Here is a 12,412-nt window from a genome sequence, read left to right on the forward strand (position 1 = left end):
GTTATTTTAGAAAACTGAATTGCAGTTTCCTGGGAGTGGTTTTTATTACCTTAAACCTAGAGTGCCTTCACTCTGAAATGTACCTCTTCCCCCAACTCCACCCTCATCCCCATCTTCTTCTGTAAGTTTTTTGTGATCTTCAGATTAGAGAGAAGATCCTAAACTCAAATGTACATCTGGACTAGAAAATGACTGATATTACATAGCATACTGATGGAACTTTCCTTGGCAAGAGTTAGAGTTAGAACCATAGCAACATATATCATTCCGCTCAATCCCCCAGAACCAATAACTCAACATTAGAAATGGAGTGACTAAATTTAAGGAAGAGACTATCCTCTGATGATGGTGCAGAGACAGATGCAGGTCACCACCCTAAGAGTGTGAGGATAGAAATAAGGGAAAAGGTGCAGAGCTTTCAGCTTTTAAGTCAAGTATGATGAAGATCCCACACGTATCCCACAACTTTCCCTATTGCAGATCTGTATGTAGAATCTACAAAGTAAGGAACAAAAAGATGCTACAATTTTCACAAAAAAGACTTGATCTCATCTACCACAGAGAACTTCTGCCCTCAAAGCAGAACTTAAACCGAATACCCCAGGTAATCAAAGGGGCAATAATTCACTTCTGCCCCACTAAAGATAACTCTTGACTTCCACACCACCATTCAATTAGGATATTCCTCTTTGGATTAACAAAGGGCCTAGAGAGGAGGGAAAAGCAAGGAGGACAGGGGAGGGGAAGCTGCCTTCTGCTGCTCTCTGATGAAAGACCTCCTTTTAAATATGCCAATGAAGAGGATTAAGATAAACCTCTAAAAAACACTGGCATGAGGTAACTTGGAACTAAAGATGAAGGGTAACCCTGACCGGCTTTGCAAACACAAAGGAAGAAGCATTCTTACTTCAAAAGGATTTTGAGGTAATAGGCCTAAATATACAAAACCTTGGAAATATATAAAAATGGGATCTACTGGGCAGCTAAAACAGTACAACTCTACAAAAAACAAGGCATTATTTCTGCCATAAAACCTACTAGAAAAAAAACAAGGATTTTGTATAATGTGAACTAAGCACATAAATATTGAAAGAGATTTTTATTTCTTGCCTCCACATTTCTTCTTGAGAAGAAAATGATTGGTATTGGCAAAATGGTCCATGAAGACTCCTGTGAAAGCATAGAAAGTGCTGGAAGATGATGAAATTAGAATAAAGTGGGACATGGAAATGTTTTAAAAAGGGGAACATGATAACTGAATTATTTCAAATGCTAGAATGGAAGTGTCATACAAATAATTCAAAGGTCATTACATCTGTCTTTAGAAAGTACCAATCTTTTTTGCAATAAAATTAACAATTAGTTCCAATAGTAAGATAGCTTTTCACCCCTTAAGAAGTACTAACGAAGAAGGGAGATATTTTAAAGGCATGTTAAATACTAGAGAGAAGCCAGGGCCATGTTTTAAGCCTTCAGGTTCAGATCACATATAACTAGTTGAAATGATATAAATATAAAGATACACACACATATCTGCCTCTTTCACAGCTTATCAATCCCAAGAGAATAAGGGGCTCCTATTGATTTCAGGTCTGGGGATCCCTCCCAGTACAGGTATCAGTTCAGTGGAAATGGGCTATTACTTACATTCTTTGATGAACAAATAAGTCAGTGTCAGCGTAACTGTGTGACCACTGAAGAGGAAGTCTCCACACAAAATATGTGATCCAGTTATGGACAATCCACCACCAGAAATCAATCGCAGAATTCGCTGTACTTTTGCCTGAGAGTCTCCATTAAGCTGAATGACACAAGAAAATTAAGAAGGGAATTTACAAGCAGCTAAAATCATGTTTCAGTCTAATTGTGTGACTCTTAGGTCACCAGGTTGGGATTTTCTTTTTCTTTTTAACTTAAAAATTCAAAAAGAGGAGTGAAGAGAGAAGCTCCTTAAACTGGGTTTTATTCATTTATTGGCAAGTTTTATTGACATGTTTTAAATTATTCAATATGTTACTAATAATACGTCTTAGTGGTGGTGTGTCCTTGGGCAAAGCTTTTAAAAATATTAATAACTGATGACTTCACCATAGCTGTGTGCTAAAAAGCAGATCAAAGCTACTTTCTTTCCTTTTTGCAGGGGGAAGTGAGGGTTTTGAATGGTTAATATTTGATTCAGCTGCATACCACATTACCGATATTCTCTACAGTGTATTGGTACCTTGTATTAGGCGGGCAGCCTAAAGTGGACAGATATATAGCTGTATTAATATCTGATCAAAACATTTACAATTAAGAAGAGGAGCTGCAACTCATTAAATAATTTATATAAGTTTGAAAATGATGGATTAGGGATGTACTGGCAGCTTTAAAAATGAGTAGCTTTGATTAGGAAAAACATCCCCTAAAGAAATAGCCTGTGTGCAATGGCAGGAGGCTGAGAGAGTGACTTTGGACAAGGGTGCAGCAGCCCCACAAAGCTACTGTGATGACATGAGAAACAAGCTGGGCTAGGGTAGGGGCCGGAGCTGTGTACCCCATCAAAATCTAATCACACAGGAAGGAGTTAGTTAAAATTGTAGGCATAGAAAATTGGAATACTGAACTATCAAGGGCCTAGATAGGATGGCGGGTTCAGATCGGATGAGTACAGAGCAAATTAGTGGAGAAAATCAAAGAAAAATGTTCAGAAAAAAATCATGTAATAGAATACATGGAAGAGAAATACAGAATGACTTTTTGCTTGTTTGTTTTGAGACAGGGTCTTGCTCTTTCACCCAGGCTGGAGTGCAACAGGTGGTACATTAGGTACAGGAGAGACCAACTTGGCTGCTGCCAAACAGGAAACCTTATCATCTACACTGTTTCTTCCATTAAAAAGATAAGCACCTGAGGTCAGGAGTTGAAGACCAGCCTGACCAACATGGAGAAACCCCGTCTCTACTACGAAAAAAAAAAATTAGCCAGGTATGGTGGTGCATGCCTGTAACATGCCTGTAATCCCAGCTACTCAGGAGGCTGAGGCAAGAGAATCACTTGAACCCAGGAGGCAGAAGGTGCGGTGAGCCAGCATTCCACCATTGCACTCCAGCTTGGGCAACAAGAGTGAAACTCTGTCTCCCAGAGAAAAAAAAAAAAAAAAAGTCTTTGGCCACTTATGGGCAAGGTGAGGGACAGCTAGCCACAGAAGGCTTTCTCAGGGAAGAGGAGTACTGCTGTCCAGCCAAACATTCTTGTATGTGGAAAAAAATAGGTTTGCAAATCTAAATCATTTCATGTAATCCTTTTACAATAACTGGGCCTACACTTATCTAAACATACTTTGAAGAACACAAATTGTCTGACTGTAAATTAAAGCTTGGGTTGGTGGTTGAAGCAAATTGTAAGCAAAAGGTTAAAAGTGAACCACAGGATACATAAGGAAGAAGGCAATTGGAAAATTATGAAAGTAAAGCTTTCACTTTGATGGCTCTTGTGAGCATGCCTGGTGAGTTAAAAGTTGTACAGGCATCAATTACTATAACAGATATGACACTTCCACAGTGAGTGGCTTCTATATACAAAGTTCCGCCATTGCTTATAGTCATGAAGGATATTCTGTAGAGGCAGCAACACAGGACACAATTAGATTATCTAATAGCTTCATAACCATAAAAATCTAAGCAGCACTCAAAGCCAGCAGATGAACTAAATTTAGAACACAACTCAGACGCCTGTTCTGTAACACTACCTCACCTCTAGTCAAACTAAGTCATTTGTGTTTGTTTTACTGAACCATGATTCAGGCATATATGGATTGCTTATGCTTCAGGAAGAGGTCCTGACAAGTAAACCTGGCAGATGATTAGTAAAGATGTTACCGGAGGTTCCACTATTACTATTTGTAGCTTGGCTATCCATTGGCACTGATGTGGCTTCCAAGACTGCAACTCTTCCATGAAGGACAATCTTTAATTTGCTTTCTTTCTGTAATCATAGCAATTCATCCCTGCAAACCTCAGACGTTACTATGATGGACTTGACTTCCTTTCTGTGGCCATTTCTCCATTTAACACATTGCAATAGCCCCTTAGAAGTGTTTATTACACTTCTGAACTTCTCCCACGTCTTAAATTAGCTTCACTAAAAATCAGCCAGTGTTTAAATTCAATATGTACACTGTTTTAATTACAGATATTTTCTGCTTTGATGGCTTTGGAAAAGTATAGCTTCTCCAAACCACACCTATATTTGGTGAGGGAGACTGTGGAGACTGTGGACGTCTTCAGAGAAGCTCTATTTTTCTTTCACCTCAGACATCTGGTTAGTGTTCAGTAAAATATGATGTTAGACTTCATTCCTTTGTCCAGAAAGCACATGATTTGTAATTTTCCACTTTATAAACCAAGGTGCACTGGAGTCTGAGATGATTACAGCTCTCTCAAGAACTCGACCTGAAGAAACTGTAATTCCTGCTTAGGATGGTTTCAGAAAATATTCTCACAAACTATCTCAGTCAAAGGCCACTCTATCTTTCCAGCTGCTAAAAACCTTGAGGTCATCCTTGACTTCTTTCTCTCAAACCCATATCCAACTTATTAGCATATCCTATATCCCGACCTGAACAACTTCTCATTATTTCCACTGCCACCACTAAGGCTGAAGTTCCTATACTGGGCTGCAAGACCCTATATGATCTGTGGTCTGCATACCTCCACCCTTCACAACTCCACTCAGACACATTGGCCTCCCGACTCTTCCTTTAACCCACTGTAAATAAGCAATATTTTATCCTGGAGCTCTCATCTCACCCACATGGCTCACTTTGTCTTGGTTCCTGCCCAAATGCTTTGTGATTAAAGAAGCCCTTCCTGACCTCTATATCAAATAGTTCCTACCCTCAAGCACCCTCTCACCTTACTCAGCTCTGCTGTTTTCCATCTGACAATCACTGATTTATCATCATATGACAAATTATGAATTTGTTTATAATTTGTCATCCCTCAGTAGAATTTAAGCTCCAGAAGAGGGACTTTGTTTTGGTTACCAAAATCCCTGGTACACAAGCTTAATGCTTGTAAAATGAATACATTAATGAATAAATAAATGAGAAGGTAAAAACGCAGAGTTGAACCCCAATGGTGATTTTCAGTTAGTAGACAATAAATTTTTTTAGCACCAAAGATATTTATTTTATAAATACATTTTAATTTCTTCCCCTCAAATCTAAATAGAAAATAGAAAAGATGCTAAATTTCAGTTAATGCATAAGAAGTGTCTAAAAGAATGTATAATAGAGAATAGGTCAATAAAAAAATAAAATTAAAAGAAAAAAATAAAAGAAAAAAAATAGAGGATAGGTGTTCGATAACTGTTTTCCTGATTCCTTCTAAGTGGTAATTTGGAGGTTCTTACCTTTGGAGCACACTGGAAATGCATTCCAGGCACAGGTAGAGTAGTTACATACATTGTAATGCAGCGATACAGGTATAAAGTTCCAATAATAAAAAAGAATCTGCGCCCCACTATTGACCTAAAGGAAAAAATATGGATGGGGAAAAACAAGTTTATTGGTTGTTTTAATTCCTAATGCAAAATAAAACAATGTTTAACAGGATAAAGAATAATCAGTACAGAATGGCATTAACAAACAAACCACAGTTTCACAGAGTTTAAAGGCTTATTTGTAAGTTGCCCATCCCTACAGTTCCATGGAGAGATTGCACCAGTTTTCAGAAATGAAGATTCACATACTGCAATAAATTAGGTGGTTTGGCTTCCAAAGGACACATGTGTGTGTGTGTGTAGTGGGGGAACTAAAGTAGACAAAGAGTCTACTTATGTAGACCTTTTCTCAAAGTCACTTTTTGCCAGAGAATTCAATGAAGCTGTCTATATTTTCAGTCAACTCATTGCATTAATAAAAACCTCTCTTGAGAACATAAGAAAGGAATAAGCAAGCCACAGTAACAGAGGAATTAACTAATGAGCCAAGGTGACATTACATAATTGGACACATAGGGAAATGTGACAATCTAACCCATCGTATATAAGCAGGGTTTATTTGAGGACCATCCGAAGGTATTCTGACAACACAGGCATGAACTATTTTCTCTATGACTAAATAGATTTTCAAAAAACTCTATCTTGAAAATGTTCAAAGTGTCCTCATACAGTTAATTACATTTAATAGTGAAGTTGTAAGCTGACTGATTTATTTTATTTTATCTTGATCAATAAAAGGGCAAAAAAAAATTCCCACAAGTCCTTTTTCACTTTATATTTCTGTGGGAAGAAAGCTGTCTTAACTAACATTAGTCTCTGTGCTTCACACCCTGGGTCCTCAGCCTAACACAGGCTTCCAAGTAGATGACTGAGGATCCTGTCTTCAAAATGGAAGGGCTCTGCCATTGTACCACTGCCTAATGGATGTATCTGAATGGGCATCATGGGTCTGAATGTCCTCAGTCCAGCTGAAAAGGACAGCTCCCTTTCTGTTATATAGTGAGGTCTATAAGCTCTGGGCTCTGGGATTAAGAGATGAGTGGGACTCCACATAAAGCCCCTAGACTTGCTAGGTGTAACTTCCTTAGTACATAAAACATATTACTCTAGGTCTTTCATTTTTAGAGCTCTCAAGCTTCCAAGACTGGTAGTGATCAAAGACTTCTGGAAAAACAGGCAGTGTCAGGTAATGTGACATATTTTAAGTTTTCCCTAAGACTGTGGTTCTGACATGAATCAAGGTCTAATTCAGGTAACATTTGGAACTTCTAATTTGAAGAACTATGTATAAATACATATTTTAACTGTCTGTTCCCAGCAGCTATTTTAAGAATATTTCAGGGTTTCTGGGGTCAAAAAAAAAAATAGAAGGGGACACCACCTAGACTGGTAGATGACAGTATTGGTTTATCCCAAGGCATTTCCTTAAAGGCTTGCTATTCTAGCTCTGCCTTTCCTGGTACTGAAAAGGAGCAGGTAATAAACAGTGCTGAGTTTCTCCCCCTGGTTAAGGGAAAACTGATTCAGCCTTTGATTCAACCCCAGGTTCCAAAAGAGTGCTGTTTTGAATTGTGCTCCATGCTGTTAGACAAGGTGAATAAGCAGAAATTATTGTGAGTCAATTACATTAATTCCAGCATTCTGAGTTCAGCTGTACTCAGAACTGAAAACTAACTTAGAAGGTAAAGATGTACTTTACAGCCTTATTTAGAAAAAGAACTAGTGCTAATGATTTTTCCCATAGGTTTGAAAGGTTTTAAAAGAGAGAGAGAACAAGCAAGATTTCTCATTCAGCTGGGATGTTCAAAACAGGTTATAAAAATTATTCCACTAGTTACTAAAATGTAAGATCCAATTCTACTTCAAACATAAAAAGGCAAATGTGTGTGAATTGTGACTGAAATAGTGGATATCATGAAAATGTATGGTCTGGCTATGTGACCATGTGTTTTGACATGTTGAAACCTAGGGTGGTTAAGTAGAGGCAGTTAACAATAACTATCTAATGAAAATTCAAAAAGTATCTAGATGAAAATATAAACTGAGGGAAAGATTGTACTTCAGGATGGAGTCCAGATACTTACCAGACCCTGGACAATTTCTCTTTTCACACACATATCAATAAAACTTTGCTCTAAATAAAGGAGAAAGCAAATATCTGCGGCCTTAGCAGGCTCTCTTACATTGTGTCAATTTCCAGACACTAAAAAGAAAAACACTAAAGTTCATAAATACATTCTTTGCTTTTAGCATAAAGCATTCTTTAACAATTTCAGAAGCAGGTTACTTCTACTAAGTAAAAGAACTGATAGCTAGATCTATTAAGCATACTAAGGAAACATATGAAGAGTTCTATTAAGGAAAATGCTTAGGAATGACTGCAGTTTGTGAAATAAGGTTTTAAGACTGCAAAGTTGCATTTGGGGAACTCTTTAACAAAAACAGACTGAATTTGTCTAATCATAAAACAGTAGCAATGCTAGGGTCTGAGTGCATATACCACATTGAGAGTCCTGTAACTGATCATGTAATGAAAAGTGTTACCAACTGAAAACGATACAGAATAAATTGTTTCTTCTAAAGATCTTCTGGCATTAATACTGAAATCCTATTTGACTTGGAACCTTCATATTGTAGCCAAACTAGCATACATTACATTTTTAAACTCCGTATTATGGTCAGTGTTTTGATCAAAATCATATTTTAGTGATTTAATCACTAGCATTCCAGTAGAAAACAAACATCTAAATGATGAATGAGAGGCTCCTTGGAATTAAGGAGACTTCATTTTTATGGACTAGAAGTCAGAATTCACATAGAGAAGCAGAAATAACCACTTCGGGGTGATGTCCAATTATTAAGTGTCTTCAAAGCAAAAGTACCTGGCTTATTTCTTCTTGATTCCCTACTATTTCAAAAATAAGGAGGCTGAACCCAGTGAACTGTGAGCTCCTTTGCGGTGACCAAAGGAAATCAGAGGGTAAGTTTACCTTAGAAATCTAAAAATCAAAACCACATGGATACCGTTCTAAACTCGGTTTCTTAAACTCTTGTAACTAGATAGCAAACAAACAGCAAACTGAAACCACACCCACACCCCCAACCCCACAGAAATATAAAATTTGAGAACCGAATCCAGGTAAACCTTACAGCAGACTACTGACTCTACACCAATAGAGACATCACATCACGAGTAATGGAGAAAAAAGTTTCTCAACCTATTCCTTTTCCCACCTGTCAAGAGCCTGAAATAACATAAGCATGATAGAAGTGAGTGTTATTCCTTTCCAAGCCTCTCGATTTATCATACAAATACCACAGCACCAAGTTGCTGGAAGTGAGGAACTGCACCTTAAATTCATAAACTCTGAGTCACCCACCATAGCACTGCTGTACACAGCCACTTTCATACACAGTTACTCAACAAACACTTACTGAATAGTGACTTAGTTTACTCAGTGTGGTAGAGCTTTCTACTGCTTTTTTATCATCAAATATTTGGATAAGACTGAATTTACTGGAGAAAATGGAAAAATAATCTCAATTACCCATCTATTCACTTAAAAACAAACCAATGGCAAATCCCCAACACATATTAGATTTACTTACTTGTATCTCAGAAACAGCCACTGGGTGATCCATAATCCAAATAATACAATTCCATTTATTTCTGATACAGAAAATGCCCATTTTACCCTATCAATGTAATCAAAAAACTTGTCTGGGAGTGGAGGGCTAAGCTCCTTGGGAGGGACCCTCTCATGTACAACTGTGATCATGACGGTTGTCAAGACAAGGTTGAAAGCCGCATAGATGAAGGCAATGCCCGTTTTCCACCACTCTAGTGGAAATTTGTTCCTCGATTCGGTGGGCATAGCAATTTGGATATAGTCTGGGTACTTTTTGGTGCCTTTTCGCAGTCCACTGGATAAGCTCTTGGGTTTACCATTGCCATTTTTGTCTTCTTCTTCAACAGGTTCAGCCGGTCTTGTGTAAGTGCTCGTAGCTTCACTGGTTTGATTTTCCAAATGTTCTTCAAGTTTTGCTGTCTCTATGATATCCATTGTCCCCTAGTCTTCAGATCAAAAAGGAGATGGTCAAGTTCTTGTTCTTTGTAGAAATTTAGCTATTTTTCAATCCTTCTATTTCCAAGATCAACATGGACTCTTACAATGGACTTTGTTTCCTAATACAAAATGTAGAAGGTAGCCATCCAATTACTGTTCCTTCCATGCAGTTATCTGCTGTACCTTCACCACTTTCAAGAAAGGAAGCCAATTCTTCCCCCAAAAAGATGTTACTATCCCACCTAAAAGCAAAACAAAATTAGGTTCAGAAACTTTGCTTGTCCAATTGTCAACCATCCAAAACAAAAACATTCTCAAAATAAGGAAACTAATACCAAAGCCATTTGTTTTACAAACATAACATCAGAACCTACTTAAAGCTGCTGAGATCAAGTTTATTTACAAAATACTGCTTTATTTTGGAATTTGTCTCTTTTTGAACTAGTATCGGTAGAATTAGGAACATTTTAACAATTTCCTTAAAAATCAGGACCCAACATTGCAAACATTTCATCAGACACTATCACTTGTTGCTAACCATGAAGTCATAATAAGCTGGAAGTCACATCAAGCCTTCCAAGACTGTATTTCTATAAGCCATAAAGAAAGAATAAAAACTGGTAACTCACTTACATGCACTGAATAATTGTTACTCTCTGTGTTTGTCAAAATAGTCAATTTTCTCATTAAAAAATAGAAGCCTTTTTAAGTGACCACTTTTAAGAATATATTCAAGTACAATACATTCAAAATACTTAAAATGACACAGCCTCAGTTTATCCTTTTATATTCAGAGAACCACACCATATACAAGCAAAGCTGGCAGCCTTCAAAATAACTCTGAAAAGATACACCAAGCCTTAGCTATGTCTCTTACGTAGGTAACAAGTAGAATTTATTTGAAGGACAAAATACCTCACTACCATTGACATGATAAATTAGTAACTAGCATTTTGATGCAACCAATTTCTACCTAACAATAGAAACGGGCCTCCAGAGGACCAGCTCAGGGGACTCACCCACCACGACACCAATGAGGATGACTACCTTCAGCTTCAGTTCTACAGGCTCCAGAGAGCGCAGATTTCTTTAGGACACAGCACCACTGCCACCTCTTTTATACTTGCTAGCACACGGCCCCAGCTGTTTTCAATTTAGGAAAGCAGTCTTTTAGTCCTGCTACAGAAGCCAGCCACCTGATGAGGTTTTCAAACCTTGTAATTATTCCCCTCCCTGGATACACTGCTCAACTTAAGTACAATCCGCTGCATTTTAAAGGCCTCCCCTTTCAGGGTAACTTCAGGGAAAACTGAAGAGGACAAACTCAAAGTGATGACAGCTAAGCCTTTACTTATAATGAAAGAAAAAGAAAAAAAAAACAGTGAAAATGGCACAGTCAATATGTACAGGCAATGTCTGTTTATAATTATGGGTGGCAAACAGATAAACCACAAGTGTTTACTGTGCACCTAAATGTCCCAATGCTGAGGGCTATGTAGGGGAAATTAAAAGGAGTGAAAAACATCTGACCTGAACATGCAGCCAAAGAGCTTGCAGTCTAACCAAAGAAATAGGACTAAAACGATGAAAGACTACTGGAGAAGACCGAATGGTATATTGTGAAAGGAAGGAAAGGGATGAGCTAACCAACAGATAAAATGAGAGGTTGAATTGTACTGTTTCCCTGCTCCCGGGACAAGACGTATCCACACACAGGCTCTGTTTCTGAGAAAGCAAAAACATGTGGAAAGCTGACCCGGTAGAGAAATGGGGGCTCAAGGGAACATGAGACCAGCTAAAAGGTACTACTGGGAATTATGAACACCTCACCTTTCTCTTGTCCTTCTGCAGAGTCCCCAGCTATTAGTAGATTACAGCAGGATGAGAAAGGCCCAATGGCCCTCTGGCTTGACAGTGTCTTGGTACAATGTTGTAGGAAGAATAAGCACAATGTAGAGGTGCCTCAGGAAGATATTTTCAACAACAAACCTTCAACATCATGAACTACTACTTTTAATGGCGGTCGGAAGCACTAACGCAGCCATTTCCTGTTTCTCTTTAGCAGCCTTGCCTAATCCACTTACAGCATCTTGCCAAACCATCATCCAAATCCCCTTCCACTTTACTCTTCCATATGTGCTTCTACTCTTGTGTTCATGTGTGAAAGAAGCTTGAGATTTTGCAACTCCATTTCACAGTGGATGTACAGATAGTCTTTACAAGGTAGCTACTCAGTTCTAGAACACAGAATGTGGAACAGAAGAAAATCCAATTAGTAACCTTTTTTCTTCCTAAGAGGAAACACTCAGCCACCCACCTCTTGGGACTGCTGAGAGAATGACTGAAATAATTAATTGTGAAGAGCTTTGTGCCCCTGAGAGTAAGAACACTATGTGAGTACAATGCCCATTTATCATCATTAGCATTAAAATTAATATTTTCCTTGGGATTTGATTAAGATTACATATACACAGCACATTCATCATGTGTCAACGACTCTTGGGATGAAATGTTTGTCATCAAGATAATGATCACAACATACTCATTCCAACTGTGAAAGGAAAATATCTCAGGGCCCCAAAATCACTAAGCTAAAGGGAAAAGTCAAGGTGTGAACTGCTTAGGGCAAACCTGCCTCCCATTCTATCCAAAGTCACACATCTGCTCAGTGAGATAAATGCATATCTGATCGCCTCCTTTGGAGAGGCTAATGAGAAACCCAAAATCATGCAACCATCTATCTTTGTTCTACCCTTTGACCTAGAAGCCCCCTTCCCGCCTTGAGTTGTCCTGCCTTTCAGAGCAAACCAATGTTCATCTTACATATGATTAGTGTCTCATGTCCCCCTAAAATGTATAAA

The 12,412-nt window shown here is 38.1% G+C and overlaps 1 protein-coding gene across 3 annotated transcripts in view; it reads right to left on the reverse strand.

Moving 5' to 3' along the window:
* SGMS2 (sphingomyelin synthase 2) overlaps positions 1–12,412 on the reverse strand; it is an 89,216-nt gene that overhangs the window by 10,166 nt on the left and 66,638 nt on the right. The window contains exons 4-7 of one of the 3 annotated variants that reach the window (XM_078366725.1): positions 11,636–11,788; positions 9,094–9,793; positions 5,395–5,512; positions 1,648–1,801 (exon numbers count right to left, since the gene is read on the reverse strand). In XM_078366725.1, coding sequence (XP_078222851.1) covers positions 1,648–1,801; positions 5,395–5,512; positions 9,094–9,548 — 727 coding nt within the window. In that variant the 5' untranslated portion in view covers positions 9,549–9,793; positions 11,636–11,788. Of the gene's footprint in view, positions 1–1,647; positions 1,802–5,394; positions 5,513–9,093; positions 9,794–11,381; positions 11,789–12,412 lie in introns of all 3 variants that reach the window. The other 2 variants (XM_017970368.4, XM_002745508.6) reach the window with 2 other exon arrangements.

This window comes from Callithrix jacchus, chromosome 3, assembly GCF_049354715.1.
Source record: "Callithrix jacchus isolate 240 chromosome 3, calJac240_pri, whole genome shotgun sequence".
Classification (NCBI taxonomy): domain Eukaryota; kingdom Metazoa; phylum Chordata; class Mammalia; order Primates; family Cebidae; genus Callithrix; species Callithrix jacchus.